The sequence below is a fragment of the Periplaneta americana genome, chromosome 15 (assembly GCF_040183065.1).
Source record: "Periplaneta americana isolate PAMFEO1 chromosome 15, P.americana_PAMFEO1_priV1, whole genome shotgun sequence".
Lineage (NCBI taxonomy): Eukaryota > Metazoa > Arthropoda > Insecta > Blattodea > Blattidae > Periplaneta > Periplaneta americana.
The window spans coordinates 16,088,894-16,112,299 of record NC_091131.1 but is presented as its reverse complement, the minus strand read 5'-3'; the positions used below and the strand labels follow the sequence as shown (position 1 = coordinate 16,112,299).

At 35.2% G+C, this 23,406-nt stretch overlaps 1 protein-coding gene across 1 annotated transcript in view; it reads left to right on the top strand.

Moving 5' to 3' along the window:
- Positions 1-23,133, top strand: part of LOC138714680 (uncharacterized) — a 54,948-nt gene extending 31,815 nt beyond the window's left edge. The window contains exons 7-10 of the mRNA XM_069846742.1: positions 5,457-5,795; positions 12,136-12,298; positions 18,238-18,419; positions 19,891-23,133. Of these exons, the coding sequence (XP_069702843.1) occupies positions 5,457-5,795; positions 12,136-12,298; positions 18,238-18,419; positions 19,891-19,991 (785 nt within the window). The 3' untranslated portion in view covers positions 19,992-23,133. The remainder of the gene's footprint in view (positions 1-5,456; positions 5,796-12,135; positions 12,299-18,237; positions 18,420-19,890) is intronic.
- The last annotated feature ends 273 nt before the right edge of the window (positions 23,134-23,406 follow it).

The window sequence follows — 23,406 nt, the reverse complement described above, 5'->3', positions numbered from 1 at the left end:
GATGGACATAATGCTATAATGTTATTACAGTAACTTCTGATTGAATCGAGGACAGGTAAGATTAAAATAGCTTCTTATGCACAGAAAACTTGATAGGCTATTCTGTACATTCGTTTCCTGTATTTCCTAAAATAATTTTTATGACCAAATGAGTGGTCTCTGGATCAAAATGATCGCATTTTAATTATGCAAATACAATTTAAATTAAGTAACATAATAAACTATTTATCCTTTTATCAAACACGAATGTTCCCTGGATCAAATGTCCTATTTTAATTATGTAATTACTTTATATTTATTTCTAACGAGTGCAGAGGAGCGCACGGGTACGGCTAGTATTTTAATAAATCTCAATTGCTTTTGAGTCGATAAAGAAAGATATCTCCAACACCTGATATCCTGTATCGAAGTGAGATGCTTTATTTGAAGCCACGTGACTAATTCTGACAAGTAATCTACGATAACAGCGGTGGCTATCTGTTTATTGGCTGGTGATAGCAGCAATCTATGACTGTTATTGACATAAGCAACACTGAAAAATTCTCCATGGCGTTGAAGTACGTCGCAGATGGTTAATTTATTGAGTGATCTAGATTTTGCTTGGCGCAGCAATATACTGGGACGTTGTTTGGTATTAAATGGAGCTCACTTCGAACATTTACTCTAATTGCCAGAAAGAAATAACATGTTAGTTAAAAAAAAAAACTTATTTTGAATAGTTGTGACATAGCCTAATCAGAAAAACTCGCCTTACATAATTCTGTATTTTCATAAGGTTGAAATTGAAAGAAAATCAACAATACAATAGCGAATAAATTGACCTCTCCACAAACAACATTGAGAGAAGGACCATTCCATACAAAATTTTAAGAATACGCCAGTAATATCATGATTTTTTTGGGCTTTTAATATAACAAAGTTCTTATAAAAATAAAGTAAACTGCCATCTGGTATGTTTGTTTTCATGTTCTCGGAAATTAAAAAGGCTCAACTACGATTCGATTTTTCAATCTTTTCCTCGAACATGAAAACAACATACCGCTCTTGTAACGCATATTACTATTAGATGATACTTCTATCTTGTACTTGAAGATGCCCCACTAGGGACGAAAACGTTAGTATCAAGATAAAATAGGATGTAATACATCAATAGTTTTCTTTCATATGTAATTCATTGCTTAAGCCATATTGACGGAATAAATAATCAATTATATATTGATATATGTTATTGAAACGAGGCTTAGCTGAACATTCCCAACATGAATTGTAAACTGAAGTAAGAACTCTGACAGGTTTAAATCAGGCGAATCAATTGGTCCACTACTACTTACTCGTATACCATGCATGAAACATCTTCATCTAAGCTCTCGCTTGCAAGAAGACTATGATATTCAGGAGCGCCTTGAAGCAGGAGGTAGAACTCTCGATGGAGTGTGAATGGTACATTTTCTAACAAATCAGCCAATTCTTTTGGAAGAAAGCTTAGTTGTTTCGTCTTGTAAGTTTGTTCGGAAGTATCCGAGTCCTAAGAAGCAATTAGCAATAACGATGGCTCAAATGATACTATAGAACTTCTTTGATAATGAGATTAAATACTCGAATACATCTTTTCGTCTGCCAATTCCTGCTGGTATGAAAATTCTGGATTCTATCTCGTTGTCTCAGAAAATAAGCATAATCGAATCCTTGCTGATGTAAACTATTTTCTTCTCTACATATTAGGCACTCATTCCCAAAGTTTGGCGCTCTATTTTCTAAACGCCCTGTATATAATACTTTATCAGTTCAATTTATGAACTAAATCAGAAATCTCATTTTTGGGGCTATTAACAATGTCTGCTGTATGCAATCTATAAAAATGAAGTTAATTTATTATCTGGATCCTGAAAATCCACATACCTTTATTAAACATACTAGAGACCTCCACGTTCACCGGATTTCACACCTCTGGACTTCTTTTCATGGGATACAAATCTTACTTTTGTATCAAATAAACCAAACAGCAATATTCTATAATCATTAGTGTTTTTCAGAGTTCTGTATCGGACGTTTTCGCTCGAGCGCCAAGTAGTTCATAGCATAATCCGATAGGTAGCACACATGCATGATGAGTAAAATTGTCACGAGAGATAAATCCTCGAACGATGTAAGCCGAGCGTTAGACATTCGTTCTTGTGACAGTGATGAAATGTGTAGTAACATCATAGATGTTTATCATTTCAAAACTTTGCAGTGTTTAACTAACCTCTCCATAGTACAACTACAAAACTTGCTTTAAAATGTAATACAAATGTTGTAGGTAAATGTCCCCCCCACACAGGAGTGATTTTGTTTTTACCACATCTGTTAGATGTTATTGGATGTAAATGTAATTATTATAAACGGAGAACATAATCACGATAATGCAAGAACCGTATCAAGTTTTCTAGTAATAATAATAATCTCTAATAATTAGTGTATCAATCTTTACGTCTGTAACAGTTGTGCAGCATGATTATTCGTTTTATTATATTTTCTGTGACGTTATCTCTGTACTAATATTGTTATTAATCTACTGCTATATCAATAATATTTTGTAAAACGTTTCTACATTGTCGCAGTATATAGGCGGAACACTATGTATGGACCTATCATATTATATATGTGGTAAATCAAATATTGAATAATTATTAATTAGCAACAATAACTGTATATCGAAGTTTTTCATACTATTTTATTTATAACTTCATGTTCCTGTTTTGGTACGTTCCATTAGACTGTTCCATTAAACGTTTGTCATAAACGCAGAAAATAAAGCCTTAAGGCCCATTCACAATGAAAATTAAACATAAACATAACGTAAGCATAAAACCTTGTGTCCATGTTATTTAATGAAAGCATTCACAATGAATTACATAAGCATAAACTTAATCTTAATCATAAACTCCAAACTTTCATGCTTATGTTTATGCGATTTGGAAACAGTACACAAGCGGAAAGCGTGTTTTCACTTTTTGTTTAACATCTCATGGGCTTTGCCTACAGGCAATATTTTGATCTATTGGCCGTGATGATAGCTAGGCGCGCAACATGGAATCATATGACGAAAAGTTGATTATTTTACATCTCCGTTTCTTTGATTTCAAGTATTGAAAGCCATATACTGATGCCATTGTAGTTATTAGAAACATAAATTGAATAGCTACATCGTCAGTCATTGTGCAATTCTCCATTTTTATGTAATAGATTCTGTAGTTTTGTTGATTCGGTATGTTTGTTTCCACACACGTGTTATGTTTACGTTATGTTTAATTTTCATTGTGAATGGGCCTTGACTACTTAAGTTTGTGGCATATAATAATAATAATAATAATAATAATAATAATAATAATAATAATAATAATAATAATAATGATTTATTTAACCTGGCAGAGTTAAGGCCATACGGCCTTCTCTAACACTCAACCAGGAGTAAAAACTGCGTTATAGAAACACTACAAATTTACAAAGTACACACAAAACTGAATAAGATAATAATAATAAAATGTAAACAACATGTAAGAAGAAATCAGACATAATATATAACATACAGAAAGAAAGAAAAAAGCATAATAAAATGTGAACAGCAGGTCAAAAATAAATGAGGCCTACAAAGTATAAAAAAATAAGACAATTATTGATAATAATAATAATAATAATAATAATAATAATAATAATAATAATAATAATAATAATAAATAAGAATAGTAATGATAATAATAATGATAATAATATTAATAATAATAATAGTAATAATAATAATAAATAAAATAATAATAACAAGCCTAATAGTAATAATACTAATAGTAGTAATACAATAGTGCAGTACAAAGCATACAATGAATACAATATTTTTAAGTATACACAGTAAGGAAAATTATGTTTATATATAGCTCAACTTATCACATTAGAGATATACCATTATCGGAAAATATGAAAACAAAAATATAAAATAAGTTAAATATCACTAGAACATAAAAAAAATGTGAATACGTGGAAACATGCAATGCAACACTTGTCATAATAGCAAGTTAGTTTGGCAACTCGTCCTAAGATAATTTTCTAACTTGGATTTGAAAGATTTCAATGTTCGGCAGCCCTTGACTTCAGGCGGCAGAGAGTTCCAGTGACGAGAGGTAGAAACAGTGAAAGATGAGGAATACAGAGATGATGTGTGAAGTGGAATTTCTAGCGTGTTATCGCGTTGTGATCGAGTATTAATATTGTGATAGCGAGAGAGAGTATGAAAACGAGCGAATAAATAATAGGGGGATGAAGTGTGCATAATTCGATATAGGAGAGAAAGTGAAATGACAGATTTCTCCTCTCATGTAACCTAAGCCACTATAACTTCTCGAAAGAAGGTGAGATATGATCATAGTATCGAACATTACAAATGAAGCGGACGCACGCGTTATGAACACACTGTAGTTTCTGGGCGGAATCAATCCTGAGATCACTGAACAAAACGTCGCAATAATCGAAGTGAGGTAGAATGAGTGTCTGTACCACCGTCTGTTTTAATTTAGATGGATAATGATACAATCTTTTTAGTGAATGGAGAATAGAGAATGCCTTCTTACATGTATATTTAATATGCGTATCCCAACTAAGATTAGATTCGAAATGCACTCCGAGATTTTTTACGGTAGAGCTAAACGGGATGATTGTTTTAACCAGTTTCACAGGTGGAATATTCAGGTCGTTGACTTCAGGAATTAATCTACGGTTCGCGAACAGAATAGCCTGTGATTTACATGCGTTTAGGTTAAGCCCAAATTGTTGAGACCAGGAAGAGATGGAATCAAGATCTTCATTAAGACTATTAATGCTATCATTTAGTGCATCAGGACGCGCTGAAATATACAATTGAACGTCGTCTGCATATATTTGGTATCTGCAGTGCTTAAATGATTTAGAAATTCCATTTATATAAATAGATAAGAGCAAGGGGCCTAATACTGATCCCTGAGGAACTCCTGTATCTACAGTACGCCAGGATGAGAAACGATTATTAGATATGACACGCTGCTGGCGGCCAGTAAGGTAGGAGTACATCCAGGTGATAGCACTATCAGAAAGGTGTAGCGTTTGTAGTTTAGTTTATGTGCTTATGTTAATGTTTACGTTATGTTTAATTTTCATTGTGAATGAGCCTTTATTTTTACCGTGTGAGCAAAACATATGTGTATCTTATCTGTCGCCTTCCATACAAGATAAGACATGTCGGTGAGATGACCTTGTACTGTGCTTCTAATTTATTACGAGCGTATCACGACCGATCTTACGTCACTCGAGGGTGCGACATTCGACCGAGTTCGAGCGAGCGATTTAACTTCAAAGCAGCACTCTGGTGTCTTTGCTATGTCAAATCAAAACAGGTGAGGGCACGATGTACATTTTATTTTATAGCATTGGCAATTGTATTCTGTTTCTAGCTTCCTCATCGAGGGAATTGGTTGCAGTAAGCCGGAAGACGGAGTTGTATGTTAGAAACGCAACGGAAATGGTATTGTCCTGCGGAGTCAACAGTCCTTTGAGCTACTGCTGGTTCAGACGCCCAGACGGATACAACGTGCCATTCAGCACAACCGAAGTCAGGTTCAGCGACACCAATCTGACTTACCATTACTACGACGGGCTGAGTTTGGGTGAGTGCACCATGGTGGTGGACATTGCGAACGACGGCAAGGATGAAGGGGAGTGGACCTGTAACATGGGCGTCTTGGGGCGACTGGAGTCGGATTTGAAGGCTGCCATCCAGGTGACAATTGTAGGTGAGTAGCATAAAATGACCACATTTAAGCTGTAATAATTATTTCCAGAGAAGCGGTCTCATTTCCATAAATAAAACCAAAACAATGGCCTTTCAAGGGAAATACAGTGTAAGGACAAAAATAGTTTTAAACTAGCCGTACCCGTGCGCTCCGCTGCACCCGTTAGAAATAAATATAAAGTAATTACATAATTAAAATAGGACATTTGATCCAGGGAACATTCTTGTTTGATAGAAGGATAAATCGTTTAATATGTTACTTAATTTAAATTGCATCCAAATGATTAAAATGCGATCATTTTGGTCCAGAAACCACTCATTGGTGCAATGACAATTCCTTTAACATGTTTCTTAATTTTTATTACATGCAACCATAGTTTAATGAAGATTGACATCATTTAGATTTAATGTGTATATTTTATTTTACTTGTTATAGGTTTCCATTGAATTATGGTAATAACTTAATTTTAACCCTTGTTTTCTACGTATTCAGTAAATGGCGCTTGGCCCACTATGGTTCTGAACCCTTCAAATAACTTAAATTATATTATATTATATTATATTATATTATATTATATTATATTATATTATATTATATTATATCAGAAGTTACTGTAATAACATTATAGCATTATGTCCATCTAGAGAAACTACACTTTCCAATGGTGAAATAATAATTAATTATACAAATCGGTTAATTTAGCTTCCGATATTACTTCATACAAACACAGAAACATTCTCTGTAGGTTATCTTTCATAGCTTTCGATTGTTGCTGTCCAAGTTCCCTTATAGACGAAGTCATTTGTTTTTTAATTCATTACACGGCCTTAGATGGCAGTTATTTTAATTTTAAAACTCATTTATCTCATTAAATATCAGTCCTATCAAAATTTTTCGAAGAATAAAATTTATCGAAAATTATTTTTAAAGAAACTTCTGTTATGTAGGCGTAACATTTTTTCACAAAAATCAATAATAAGCGAGATATTTCGATTTATTTAATTCAGATCCCCTTACTTAATTTACATTCCAATTTTTATCGAAATCCGTTCAGCCAGTATCGCGTGAAAAGGTAACAAACATACAGACAGACAGACAGACAGACATACAAACAAAAATTTCAAAAAAGCGATTTTCGGTTTCAGGGTGGTTAATTATATATGTTAGGACCAATTATTTTTGGAAAATCGAAAATTACCAGAAAAATTTCGGCTACAGATTTATTATTAGTATAGATGACACTCCTCTAGAACAAGTAACAAGTTTTGAATACCTAGGTACTCAGCTCACGTATAAACATGAAAGTGACTGCAAATATAATCTCCCCATATTTCAGCAGCTGTGTGGTACAATAAACAGAAACTTGAAAAGTAAAGCAAGAAAAGAAACGCAAATTAAATTTTATAAAGTAATGGCAGTACCATCTTTGCTATTTGGATCAGAAACCTGGACGATGACTCCAGCTGACAGCAAAAAATTACAGGTCGCTGAAATGAAGTTTCTAAGGGGTGTACTATATCGGATAAAATTAGAAATGATAAAATTAGAGAAGAATTGATGATCTTTTCCCTAGAAGAAAAAATTAAGAATTATAGAAATCAGTGGGCAGAACATGTCAATAGAATGACACCAGAAAGAATCCCAAGAAGAATGATGAATTATACACCTAGAGGGAGAAGACATCCAGGAAGACCTAGGAAGCGTTGGACCGATACACTATGAAGCCGGAACAGGTACATGCCTATCCCTTGAATTTAAGAAGAAGAAGAAGAAGAAGAAGAAGAAGAAGAAGAAGAAGAAGTGGTCTCAAAAGAACTGAAACGGTACAGTCTGCTGAACAGTTCCCCAGCGAGGTGCTGTAGATTATAATAAAATTTTACGTTTACGTCTAATCTACAGAGTGGGCGAAAAGTCCCAGTACACTTGTTTAATTTCCCTGAAAAACAAATCTGTGCATGAAAATTGTGTCCGTGTTATCGTATGACACTGGCGAACGTATTTCGATGTATGATCACGTTGGGAGACATCTGGCAGACCTGAGGAAAAACATAACAAATGAAAATTCCCAGCCATTCCAAGAGTGCACGATGGCGAGGTGAATACGAGAATTTTTAGTGTGGAGGAGAGACTTGTGTCTTCCTTGTGGTTTCACGAGCGGCCTTACTTACTCCCTTACTGGCTTTTAAGGCACCCGGAGGTTCATTGCCGCCCTCACATAAGCCCGCCATTGGTCCCTATCCTGAGAAAGATTAATCCATTCTCTATCATCATATCCCACCTCCCTCAAATCCATTTTAATATTATCTTCCCATCTACGTCTCGTCCTCCCTAAAGGTATTTTTCCCTCCTGCCTCCCAACTAACACTCCATATGCATTTCTGGATTCGCCCATATGTGCTACATGCCCTGTCAATCTCAAACGTCTGGATTTAATGTTCCTAATTATGTTAGATGAAGAATACAATGCGTGCAGTTCTGTGTTATGTAACTTTCTCCATTCTCCTGTAACTTCATTCCTCTTAGCCCCAAATAATTTCCTAAGCACCTTATTCTCAAACACCCTTAACCTATGTTCCTCTCTCAAAGTGAGAGTCCAAGTTTCACAACCATGTAGAAGAACCGGTAATATAACTGTTTTATAAATTCTAACTTTCAGATTTTTTGCCAGCAGACTGGAAAATAAAATCTTCTCAACCGAATAATAACAGACATTTCCCATACTTATTCTGTGTTTAATTTCCTCCCGAGTATCATTTATATTTGTTACTGTTGCTCCAAGATATTTGAACTTCTCCACCTCTTCAAAAGATAAATCTCCAATTTTTATATTTCCATTTCGTACAATATTCCTGTCACGAGACATAATCACATACTTTGTCTTTTCGGGATTTACTTCCAAACCTATCTCTTTACTTGCTTCCAGTAAAATTCCCGTGTTTTCCCTAAGCGTTTGTGAATTTTCTCCTAACATATTCACGTCATCCGCATAGACAAGCAGCTGATGTAACCCGTTCAATTCCAAACCCTCTCTGTTATCCTGGACTTTCCTAATGGCATACTCTAGAGCAAAGTTAAAAAGTAAAGGTGACAGTGCATCTCCTTGTTTTAGCCCTCAGTGAATTGGAAACGTATCTGACAGAAACTGATCTATACGGACTCTGCTGTACTTTTCACTAAGACACATTTTAATTAATCGAACTATTTTCTTGGGAATACCAAATTCAATAAGAATATCATATAAAACTTGTCTCTTAACCGAGTCATATGCCTTTTTGAAATCTATGACGAGCGGCCACATACCAAAAAAAAAAAAAATCTATGAGTACCAATATACAGTCATATGTCATGCGCCTGTCCTAATCCATGCCTGTTAATTCACTGACAGTCACAGAACGAAAACATTTCATTCTCTCCCGCTGCAACGAGTGATATCTGAGCGGTGGTGCCTTATCAATGCCAACCCTGAAATCCTGCATGATGTTGCGTTAGAAAACTTATTGTCTGATCGTCTGTTGACGTTTTCGTGGTTCACTGAGCACTTTATCTACCACATCTTTCAGAATTTTTAATGAGATTTTCCACGCAATTATGCGTAATCGGCGCTTCTTCTGGGTGGAACCGACTAAATTCGAGGGCAACTTACCTTGTGACTGCGGGTGCCAACAATCAGGATCACAATGCGTTCCTCCTTACATAACATTACTCGTGCTTCAGCAGCAATTGCAAAGAAGAACAAACAGTGTTTTAGAGATGTGGGATATGGTTTTAAACTTATTGGACACCCTGCACATATGGAGTAATGTTAACAGAAGTACTATCTTCCTCCGACGAGTTTAGCGCTGGGACTTGAGGTATTCTTGCCATCGGTGCGGGGGAGTTGCAGGTAGATTCTTTTGTTGCTACAGCCAAGCCGAGCCGAGCGGAGTGGGAAGTATTAATCGTCCAAAAACATGCAGTCTTCAGTTTGTAGTAGTGTGTATACCTATTGTTTACCTAGCCCTATATGGTTTTGTTATTAATATATTAAATATATTGTTGCAATTTTTGCTCAAACATCTCCCTGATGTTAGCTATGTTAATATTATATGAATTACTCATATTAAATATTTCACCGTTACAAGTCATTTTTAACGAAACATGCTGTGGAAAAGTTTTTGGTTTTATTCTATTGGAATTTTAGAATATGTGTGATTGGTATCGTGAAAAACAGATTCCTATAATGTCATGCGAAAATCATTTGTAGGTGATATCTTAAAATACAAATCAAGTAGTTTTACTTCTCAAGTAAGTTCAGCGGTACAGTATATTGAAATTGATTACTTTACAAATTTAATTCAATTCTATTAATCACTAAATTTTATAGTATGATTCTTCTTTTCATTTATATTATTGTAGTTTTATTATGATTTTTCTTTTTATTTATTTTATTGTATTTGTATTTCTGTTGGTGTGATGGCCTTAACTTCACCAGAATAAATAAATAAATAAATAAATAAATAAATAAAAAATAAATATAATTTTCTACAATACTTTTCTTCTCTGGACACGTAAGTACGAATGGTTGTATCTCTATCTCGCCAAGAATACGTTTGAAAACTAATAGGCATACTGCTCTCGTAAATTGGGCGAATATTTTCATTATGATTGTACTTCCTTCCAGACTGCCGCTGTCACTGTTCCCTCCCACTCCAGTACCGCGCTAGACTAGTCGGAACCGCATTCCTCTCAGCACTAAACTCCTCAGAGAATGACAGTAATAACAGTGCTAGTAGAAAGAATAGTAGATTAAAATAGCTGTAAAATTAATAGCAACAAATGTAGTAATAATAACATTAGCAATAACAGTACCGTTATTATAAATTATGGTAACACAAGTTATAAAAGCAGTTCAAACTATAAGAATACAATTGTAGGAGTGGTAGTAGTAATAATAGCAGAAATGGAAGAGCAACAGTGATGTTAGTAATAGCAGTACTGGTAGTTATAATAGCTGTAGCAGAATTCCCAGTTGTAGAATTGGTTGGTAGTATAGGAATATTAGTAAGATTTGCATTACAACAGGAATCATCATTTAGTGGTAGACGTTGAAGCCTCTTCACCAGGGGCGGCTTTCGAAGAGGGCTGCGGAGCTGCAGCACCCCCAGACATTTGTGGCTCTTGTCTCGTTTTATTTTGTGAAACACATTTATTATACAGTCTCTATTAGCGGCTCGAATTTTTTAAACAATTTCGCTCTCATTGACACGCACGCAATCCTTAGTGAAGCCAATTCCTCCCCTGGTGCTGCCAGAGCGAAACCAGAGACAAGGACTATAGGGTGAAGCCATTTCCACCCCTGGAGCTGCCAGTCTCGTCTCGGATGCTTTGCGCGTTAGTTTTACCCCTCCTCTCTGCTGCCTCTGGCCGTGAATCCAGAGTTTCCAGGCGCTGCAAAATTTGCAGCAGTTTGTCAGTAGCGCGCAGTTTTAAATACATTTTCTTCAATGTTGTGAGTATAACAAGTGCGACAATGTTTAATTCTGTACAATATTTACAGTCTATTCAGTTCATTACCTTAACAATTCAGGAGAAATGTGAAATTAAGTGCCCATCAGTTGAATCTCATAATGGAAAGAGCCGCTAAACAAAATACAAAGGCTCTCATATTTTTTGATCATTTATCCAGTATCCCTGCTGTCTTCTCTCGATCTCCACACAGTCTGTATTAGATTAATGTGTTTCAAAGACAATTCCATCACCTGGGGCAACAAGATGGATTTAAAATAAGAACTGTAAATGTTGTTCATGAGAAGAAGGAGCCATTGCTAGAATGTTTTCAAACCGTAATGGAATCTGAAACATCTAACATAACAATAAATGAGGCAAGCGCCCTGGTGCGTACTCTTGAATATCCTGAATTCAATTTCTGACTCAGTAATTTTTTTCATTTATTGATGTATCATGTATATATATTATACAACAAACTACAACATCGCCAGTTAGATATTTCTAAGGTTCAAATCTGCATATAAAAAACTAAATTATGGTTTATTTAACGACACTCGCAACTGCAGGGGTTATATCAGCGTCGCCGGTGTGCCGGAATTTTGTCCGCAGGATTCTTTTAAATGCCAGTAAATCTACTACCATGAGCCTGTCTCATTTAAACACAACTTACAAGATAAGGCTCATGGAACTAATCCTTAAATAAAGTAAGTTGCTTGGTTTATTTTTGTATGCAGCCCCCTTAATTCAATACCCACGAGCCGCCACTGCTCTTCACATTATAAGAACTCTGATTGATCAGCTTTCCATCTTGTTACATTCTTCATTGCTGAACACCATCAACCTTGCCTTACAGAGTCGGCTATTGCGAGCAGATCGCAGAATATCGAGACTACAACTGAAGAGTCGACCACACTCACGTGCTACTCCGTCCCTCGAGGAGCGCCTATTGAATACTGCCGCTTCGTGCGCCCGGACGGCGTGGGATTCAACGTCATTGAGAAAACCAACAGTAGCATGTACGTATCTTGCAATTATTGGGAACATAGAGAAATTTTATTCTTCGTCGAAAGTGAAAAATGTACAGGGACATCATTGTATTTTTACTAACAATTTTAATAATAACCTGGCTATACCTTTGGATCAACACCGTTTGCTACCTCCTTCCACAACTGGAGTTCGATGATACTGGCGTAATATACAAACAAATCACTTTGCTAGGTATAGGAGGGAAGAAAAGTAGTTCATCCATTTACGTAAACTAGGAAATATCGCGCTTTTGAGTTTGATAATTTTCATTAGGTTTTTGTTCCATCAAAATACAGTATAGTACTAACAATGAGTGTTTTTTACTTACGAAGTGAGCTATCCATTCGGACGTATTCATTATGCAGTGTATATTATACTGTCTACAGCACATCAGCGTACACTATAGAGAATAAAGCTAAATTGAAAAATAATCATAATATGGATATTTAAACACATTTTTGAAAATCGTGGCCGTTCATTTCGATACTGGCTTCAGTTCTAATGTGCATATTATCGCACTATAGACTATTGTACCTAATCCCAATTGCCAGTTTCGTCCTTCGTAACTAGTAACTCATGTTGAAATAATTCTGTACTTATTCTATAAAAGAGTACCTTACATACTGTAAATTCAATCTTCACTTCTACCCGATCCGAAAAGATAAAATGAAATGATTGGGATACTACAAAATTTTGTAGGCCACTTATTTTATCAGTCAGTAATACCTTTTGGTCTTTCCTTAGGAACTGTAATTTTTGCGCTCTTTCGAGTGAATACTGAAGAGAATGACGCATATAAATATCTACACCACACCTCCATTAAGTGTATGAAAAAGACCCAACCCCACATGATTAAAAACTATAAAAATATTTCGTTTTTAATAACAATATTATCTTCCGTAAATTTTGTAGTTTATACATATACCACATAATCGTCACTCAGTAAATTATAGAAATGAAGATCTAATTTCATATATTCTCTACATCTACTTAAATAGCCCCAAAATGTTTCACTTTCATGATATCAATATAGCATTAATATGTACCTATCATTAATGAAAAATAGTCACATCATGGCATTAACTATAATAATATTTAATTTCTAATGGTAATAATGTCTTCAAACCACATCAAGTTTTGTAGATTTAGTATCCAATACACAACTATCTACTGGCCGTCCAAATGTTTATGTCGTATTGTTATGTCGTAGGGTCGTAGAAAGGGAGGAAATCACGTGACAGTTAATTACTTAACGAGGCCCTTTTATTTAAATTGTTTTAAGCAGTTGAATAATATTACGTAGACGTCCAATTCCTAACAGAAATTAATGTTCTCGAAAAAGAGCTAAGACGACAGCCCAGCCACTAGTTGGCGAATAAAAGCAGGTGGGGGAAACCGGGATACGACGTAGGCAAATAGACGACAGTACCTGTGCGAAAATGATTCAATATTGAAAGCTCTTTCGTCACTGGAAAACGCGAACATATTTTTGGAACGTACTGTTTACTATGACCGTAAGGCTACTATGACTGTATATGCAGTCTTAGATCTGTGTGAAGGAAGGTTGAACTTCATTAGTAGAAGGGGTGGGAGTGAAGTACATACAAAAAATCAGGTACAATAAAAATTGAAGTAAAAATAAAAAGATGTCCCTGTATAATGTCATAATATGAGTAGATTTTTTTTTTACGGAAGACGAACCCGAAGGCTTACATTGCAGCCTGAGGCTTATTGTGCTTACCACTCCTGTCCCGTGAATGATTCTTATAGCCGAACGGTTGCGTTCTTGTACAAGTATAGCACGCCGCACAGTAAACTTAACCCGGACTATGGTATGCATAACGATGATATGTGAATTAATGATGTCGAAATGAGTCCGAGGTCTAACACAGAAAGTTACCCAGCAATTCTGCCACAATTATTTGTGGAAAAATTCCAGGGAAAAAACCCAACCACGTAACTTGTTCCAACCAAGATTTGAACCCGAGCCCGCTTGTTTCACGGTCAGACGTGCTAACAATTACTCCATAGCAGTGAACATATGAGTAGATACTCATATTTAAATACTAAGAAACTTCCATTTTTCTTTATAAAATGCAAACACGCTCGTGAAATTTCAATACATGATTTGAAATGCCATTTCATTAGTGTCATATATAGCCTACTAATAATAAATCTATAGCCGAAATTTTTCTGGTAATTTTCGATTTTCCAAAAATAATTGGTCCTAACATATATAATTAACCACCCTGAAACCGAAAATCGCTTTTTTTTTATTTTTGTTTGTATGTATGTCTGTCTGTCTGGTTGTTTGTTACCTTTTCACGCGATAATGGCTGAACGGATTTCGATGAAAAATTGGAACATAAATTAAGTTCGTTGTATCTTAGATTTTAGGCTATATGGCATTCAAAATACTTTATTTAAAAGGGGGTTATAAGGGGGCCTGAATTAAATAAACCGAAATATCTCGCTTATTATTGATTTTTGTGAAAAATGTTACATAACAAAAGTTTCTTTAAAAATAATTTTCGATACGTTTTATCCCAGGCAAAATTTTGATAGGACTGATATTTAAGTCTGTCTGTCTGTCTGGATGTTTGTTGCCTTTTCACGCGTTAATGGCTGAACGGATTTCGATGAAAATTGGAATATAAATTAAGTTCGTTGTAACTTAGATTTTAGGCTATCTAGCATTCAAAATACTTTATTGTATTGTATTATATTTATTAACATTCCATGGTATTCATACATGCTTACAGCTAGAATATGGAACAAGTCAGAAAACTTAATACTATTATAAAATCTTAATTTATAGTCACAGTCTAGATGAAATATATACAGACGAGATTTACAATATAGTCTACTAGTACAACACATAGTTTTAGTATCAATTTCATGAAGCGTTATTGAATGTCATGAATTCACCTACAGAATAGAAGGCGTGAGAAATTAGGTACTTCTTTAATTTGGCCCTAGATAATTTTATGTTTTGAGTTTCATTTTTTATATCGATAGGGAGGCTATTAAAAATGTTTACTGCCATATAACGCACTCCTTTTTGATAGCACGATAGACTTGCCGATGGAGTATGAAAGTCATTTTTTGACGTGTATTTATGCAGTGAACTGTTGAATTAGTTACAAAGTTTTCACGATTACATACGAGGAAGATTATTAATGAAAAGATATACTGACAAGCCATGGGCATTATTTGTAGTTTTTTGAAAATAGTCCTACACGATTCCCTAGATTTGGCACCTACTATTATAAACCAAACATTTTGAAAACTTTGATTCAAGGAGCCTTTTTTAATGGCGTCAGTATAAAATTCGAGTGGCTTGTGCAGCAAATGCTGCAAACTAAGTTCGTTAGACGTTCAAATTATAATTTTCCAGATTTATTTTCAATGAAAAATACCAGACATTTTGAAAGTTATTTTCTTCCATAATAATGAAACATACTCCCTCTGAATCGTTTTTTTATCCCAAATACTTTTTCTTGAACCTATCCACCTTCAGTTTTTGAGTTTCAATGCGAAAACGCAAGTAAAAATGTCAAGACGATCAGTGGGTTTTCATGTGGGAGTAAAGCAATAGCTATTTCAGGTCATTGTGGATTGTAGGTGAAAGTTAAAAAAAGTCAGGTTTGCCATGCTTTCGAAGACATAGCATCTTGGTATAGCTGCTGCATGTAGAGCTTGAAATGTAGAGGGTAAAATCATTTTATCCTGCTAAGAGATCTTGCTGAAATGATCGCGAGACCACAGAATTTTCTAGGCCTCTTACTTTACCAGTAAGTAATACCTTTTGGTCTTTCCTTAGGAACTGTAATTTTTGCGCTCTCTCGAGTAAATACTGAAGAGAATGAGGAATATAAATATCTACACCACACCGCCATTAAGTTCATGAAAAAGACCCAACCCCACATGATTAAAAACTATAAAAATATTTCATTTTTAATAACAATATTATCTTACGTAAATTTTGTAGCTTATATATATATACTACATAGTTGTCACTCAGTAAATTATAGAAATGAAGGTCTAATTTCATAAATTCTCTACATCTACTTATATAACCCCAAAAGTTTCACTTTCATGATATCAATATAGCATTAATATGTACCTATCATTAATGAAAAATAGTCACATCATAGCATTAACTATAATAATATTTCATTTCTAATGGTAATAATGTCATCAAACCACATCAAGTTTTGTAGATTTAATATCCAATACACAGCTGTTCTCAGAAAATTACACACCACAGAATCACACCTGTAAATTATTTTTTGTAAGCCTTGAAGTTTTTAATAAGCAATTGAATTTGAACTCTAAATATGTCAGCAATCATGCAGATCATGGCCTTCGTGTAATATTGTTTATTGTAGTGTGTTTGTGTTTTGTTTTATTTTGAAAAGCCATTATGTCTCAAAACTGACGACAGATGGATTTTTGAAAAAGTGAAAATGATGTAGGAAAATCGACATTTCACTGAAAACTACTATTTATCTGAAAAACTTTGGGTTCCAAGCTTCAAAATGAGGGGTCATTTATTAAAATTCGTTCAGCCGTTTTCCCGTAATTTCCATTACTAGTTCAAATTATATATATATATATATATATATATAAAATATAACTTCAAAATTATTAGCCGTAATGGCGTCAAATTTTTCACAGATGATAGTATTGTAAACATGTTTGAGTAATTTAAATTTAAAAAGTTTTGCATGAAAATTGTAGAAGCTTTAAAAATAATGTAAGCGTTCCAATCACACTCTTTATTCTCTACTGAATATCCTTGCCACTCTTCGCTGTGGAGTCCGTATCTGAGCCTGTCTGTCCAAAACAACTTCCGACCTGACAAATGGCGCCTTTAGCATGTTACCATGGCAACCATCCAAATCAACCAATCACAAGAGACGCGTAACCATGGTAACGGGACGGTGTTGCCTTGTCTATGTTTACAAGTTGCACGTGAATACCAGGGCCTAGTGGTGAATACAATGGCCGGAATGACTGAGTTGGCTGGTTAACGCGTGATTTGTGTGAATTAAAAATATTATTTAGTTGTATTATTGTTTTAGTGTATCGATAATTATTGTGTTTAAATTATATTACACTATTATCTTCGTTGTCATTGGTGGAGTGTGTGTTTTCTAGTTTCTGCTAGAGTTTTTAAATAGATGTCTTGTGCAATGTCGGAAGGAAGGAAAGGCAGGCGGAGAATAAAGAATATTGGACAAGGTGTCCCGTTAAAGAGTCAAGCGCGAGAGATGGTGTGTTACGTAAGAGAGTATTTGACAGGATAAAAGATAACGGCGGGCTTCTTTTACCTTTGGCGCAAGTCGTAATGAGAACTGTTGCTTGTGTTAAAATTAATAAGATCACTGTTACCAATATTTGAAAAGAAAAAGGCCGTGCAGATTTTTAATTATAAATATTTTTACAGTTTACAATTTTTTCAACGCCTTTCTAACAATATTACATTGAAGAATACCGACACTCATAAAAGTAGAGGCTTCGTATTAAATTAAAACTATTTTTACAGTTTACAGTCCTTTCGACGCTTTTCTAACGGTATTTACATTGAAAAATACCGGTACTACTACTAATTATTATTATTATTATTACTATTATTGTTATTATTATTATTATTATTACTATTATTATTATTATATTATTATAGGCTAATAAAAATAATAATGTACACAAATTTTAATGCCTAGTGTTCAACAAATTGGTTAGAAATGTATGTGTTCATGTCAGCCGTTCATTACTGCACTCTATCGGCAGCGCGCTCGCTTACACGAAAGATGGGCAACATGACAACATTGCTCCCCTTCTGTATAAGCTGTCAAGTCGGAAGTAGTTTTGGTCAAGGTATAGTACAAACATTCACTAAACAGTTAACTCACATCTTTTCTAGTCCTTCCACCCTCGGTCGTTATGAGCTTCATCCCAACGGACTGCAGAAAGGAGAATGCGAACTCATGATCAGTTCCGTAGCTGAAGAAGACATCGGTCAATGGTCCTGCGTAGGGATGTTGCAGGGACAACCGCACGCAGCGGCCGAGGAAGGAATGGACGTCTTTACGTTGGAGGACACTAGTATGTATTGATGAAAAGCCTTCCTGCTTGCTTACTCCCTTTTAACACATATACAGGGTGATTCATGAAGATTGTGCCATACTCTAGGACAGAGTTGGGCAGAATTATGCACTCTGTGCCTACACTGTGTACTACGAGAGAAGTGTGCTTATACTACTGTCTTCGCGCTACGAGTTGGCGCGGGGAGTAGATAGGCGGGACGGGGGAACTTTACGCTACACTCTGACCTGAAAACTTCAGTCCACTTACTTGGCTACACGGGAACGGAGTCAGACATAAAAGATTCCGCATCTTCGGTGCTGTCGCTATGACTATCATTATCACATTTTTCAAAATTTCTGGAGTATGATCTGTTGTTCCAACCGTGTATATTAATTCGAATCTCTCAACAAAGCCATTAGCCCTACCGCCCCCATCCTGATGAACAACAATGAGTGTTCTGGACACATTTACGGTAGTCAAAACTCCCGTAACATTTTTTATCGTGCCAGAACTTGGAAAACGTTAAATTGGTAGGCCTATCTATCCGCATTTCGTCCAGATACAAAATCGGTTTTTCCACTTTCCTAAGCTTTCTTATTGTTCACGTATTCTAATTTACAGTGTTTTCCTCAATTTTTTTTTTTTGCTGCACACTTGTTCCATCTGCAATCCTTTTTCTTCAGTATTCGTCTTAATGTTATCTTTCATTTCAAATCAACTTTCTCTGTTTGTTGCAGCTTGGTACTATTTTTTTACTTGTTATTTAACGACACTGTAATAACTACTAGCTTCTTCAGTGTCGATTGAATTGATGATGGCGAGATGGTATTTAGCGAAATGAAACCAAGCATACGCCATAGATTACCTGACATTCGCTTTCCGCTTGGGAAAACCTCGGAAAAAACCCAACCAGGTAGTCAGCGCAAACGGAAATCGAACTCACTCCCGAGCACAACTGCAGATCAGCAGGCAAACGCGCTACCTCCTGAGCTACGCCGGTGGCCCTCTTTCTTTTTCAAATAAAAATTCTCAAGATTTATGGTATACTGAAAACAAGTGTCTTGTTGAAACTAATAAAACACTACAGTAAAAACCCCACTATTATTTTCACAAAGTCGCAAAGATTCATAGACACGTGCAGTAGATGTTTGTGAAACAGGAATATTGCAGTGAACAGCGCGGTGCGCATGCGCGACTGTTTCCCCTCCGCCCCGTCTAAGTACTTCAGCCGCCTTCTCCTGGCGTGACAACAGTAGGTGTTCATTTGAAAGTGTGTCATGACGTCACTCTTGTGAGTCAGCGATTTGAACAGGTGAGAAGAACGGGTGATACATTTCTCAAATGATAAGAATTAAAAATAAGACAACGATACAACCACAATTATATTATTATTATCCAAATCTCTTTTTACCTGAAATTTATAATCGACTATCATTTGCATCCGTGAGAAATTCTGAGCCATATATGTAACGAGAAATATATGTTTCAGGTCTGACTGTTGGCGCCATCGTGGGAATAGCTATCGGTGGAGTGGTAGCGGTTCTTATTGTTGCTGGAATCATTTTCTACATCGTTCGCAAGAAGAAATAAAATTCGTCTCACCTCAATTGTTCAAGATATCTTCACTCCATTCTTGTTGGACTCTGGATTTCACTGTTTGACCACAGGAAATCATCGGAAAATTCTACCAATAAAAAATGTTGCTCTGGAGAGCGTTCTGTATTTCCTGTCACAGATGACTGAAAAGTCCATCAATGTGCCATAAAAATCAGGAGCCTTACAGTTTCAGTAATTTAATATAATATATGATAATATTACTTATATTATCAGTATTTTAATTATCATTATCACCATCATGATCATCAATCATCGTATTATACCCAGTGTTTGCGGATGTTAGTATTAATTGTATGGGTGCTGTGGTTGTTTGCTTTACAAAATGTTTACATAGAGAAATCTCGTAGACGTAGTCTCATGAGAATGTGATACGAGGAAGAGTATTTAATTTAATAATCATCATCATCATCATCTTCGTCTTTATCAACATCATAATCATAAACGCCCCGGATAACAAAATATTCCGATTACAAGGAAGTCTGAATTTGTTTATATCAAAGTTTTCTTCAACGAAACAGTATTCTTTCTTTCTGTAGGTCTGTAGCCAAAAGACTTACACAGTGTGTTTTTTTAACTTTCCAACTGCTTATTTCGAAAACAACTCCTTTGTGAAAATACAATACTAAATGAACATTTTTTCGTTAGAAGAGTAAAACAATAGCATAGCTATTTTAATAAAGTGGAGGTTATCAAGGTCATTTAAGATCAATTTGTTTTCTTTTTAAGAGGAACCCAAACTTTTTTCATCAGATTCAGATATTACTTTTAACAAACACACTGTGAATACAGAAGTGAGATGTGCTGTAAACATAAATATAGAACATAAAGGCAAGGGGGTCAACGAAATAAATCTAAGATAAAATTTTGCAATGCACTACAGTGTAATAATATTTTTTTTCAACTTTTATAAATATATTATAAAAATAAGAATGTAATAAAATGTATCTCAGACAAAATGTGTTTGTTTTCGTAAGTAAAATCAGAATCTGATGAAAAATATTGGGTTCCGATTAAAAAAAATTCACCTTAAAATGGTCTTCATACCCTCCACAAAATTAAAAATAACTAAGACATTGTTTTCCCCATTCAAACGGAGAAACATTTATTCAAAACCGTATTATAATATAAGGGATATAAACTATATCTGTTAATAACTACGTTTTCTCACTTCCTTCAAAACAATTCTCCCCTATTAATGTGTCATAACTACTCAAAAGTATTTAGATACCGTATGATTTTAAGTGTAAAAGTATGTATTGTTGCTTATGTCATTTTCTTGAAGAAATTTGTGTTGTCAGTTTGTTTTATTTTTAATGTATGAGTACATAACGTCTCTCATTACCTGTTAAAATATACTTCTCACGTTTATCAAACTTATTCTTTTATTTTAAGTTCCTTATCTAATATAGGTTACATAAATAAGTTTGAATATGCTATTAAGTAACGCTGAACTCTTGCCCTCCAATATAAGAGAATGGTGTAGCAAGAAGTATAACCGTTTGATGTAGGCACCATATTTTTAAGTCATGGCGGTTATATCACCTATATACAATCCCCAAACTGTTTGGAGGACCATACCTGCCGTTGGTTAGCGGGTCCATATGACCTAGCTGTGAGGATTGTCAGACAACTCTACCGACCATACCCCCTCTTCACCACTTAGGGGACGCTTATGCATGGCATGGCATTTCCTCCATTGGTTGGCCGTTGGTTAGGAAGAATTGTCAGACAACTCCACCGACCATATCCCCTCTTCATGACTTAGGAGATACTTATGCATGCTCGAATGGCATTTACTCCATTTTTGATGGCACAGTTATACCGCTGTGACTCGATCCCCGAGCCTCGTTTTTTAAAACAGTTTGCACCACGGGAAGGAGAGGATGGGATTTGAGAAGGAGAGGTTATAGAATGCACTTCACTACTCCTTACAACACATAATTTTCTATATAAATGTAAGCAAATTAATGTACTGTATTTCTCATGATGACTCCAACAGAAAAGCAGAATTACTTATAACTTACAATTGGCTTTTAAGGAACCCGGAGGTTCATTGCCGCCCTCACATAAGCCCGTAATCGGTCCCTATCCTGAGCAAGATTAATCCAGTCCCTACCATCACATCCCACCTCCCTCAAATACATTTTAATATTATCCTTCCATCTACGTTTCGGCCTCCCCAAAGGTCTTTTTCCTCTCAAGTCTTCCAACTAACACTCTATATGCATTTCTGGATTCACCCATATGTGCTACATGCCCTGACCATCTCAAATGTCTGGATTTAATATTCCTAATTACTCGTATGTTAGGTGAAGAATAAATTGCGTGCAGTTCTGCGTTATATAACTTTCTCCATTCTCCCGTACCTTCATCAGTCTTACCCCCAAATATTTTCCTAATCACATTATTCTCGAACACCCTTAACCTTTGTTTCTCTCTCAAAGTGAGAGCCCAATACTGCTATTAATAGACAACATCATAAAGCGGTGATCTTGAATCCAATTGCACGCCTCGAAAGAGTTAATCAAGAGTCAGCACAAGTAGTCAGTGAAAAGAAAGATAGCTATGAACCATGCCTTTCCTATTAAATTTGAGTGTTAAACACTCTATTCCTCTTGGAAACTGTACTGTCATTAGTATATTATTTCGTGCAAGAGTATCTTTACTAAAATTTACATATAAACCCTTAAAGGCGCTGGGTTAAAAATTTTGCAAGTATTAATAAAGTTGTCGTTCAAATACAGTGCATACATTTTATCTTTCCATGCTGGCGGAAGCGGTAGTGCACAGCGCAGCTGCCCACATTCGAGCGTGGAAAGATATAATGTATGCAGTGTATTGACAGGAGACTTTCTGCAATTTTTGGTGATCCCTGGTATAGGGCAGATGGTTTCTTTTCAATAAACAAATCTTACTACTTTTACATTATTTTGTATAAGAAAGTCAAATTGTTTTACTTTAAATGTTATAATTTATTTCTTAATTTAAATGATGTTTACTTATTTAAATGTATGATTGTAATTACTTTTGTGTGGACTCTCGTGTACTGCCCCTTAGCATGAACAATCGTGCTCTTTGGGGCCTTGAATGCAATAAAAAATAGAATAAAATAACATTCTGACCAATGCGTTGTTTTCGACATAAGCAGCTGGAGAGTTTAATAAACACCCTGTATAGATTACTATGCTGCTTCATGCATGGATAATTTTTTTCCTTAAAAATTTATCCAGTGATGTGATCAAAATTCAATTTGAGATGTAATTTTGACCACTCAAGTGTGGTAATCTGAACAATTTAAATTTTTCACAGTATCTAACGTGGTGCGGTATATTTAGGTTTCTGCATCATGCCATTAATATAAACTATAAAACGCTTCATGTCTACAAAA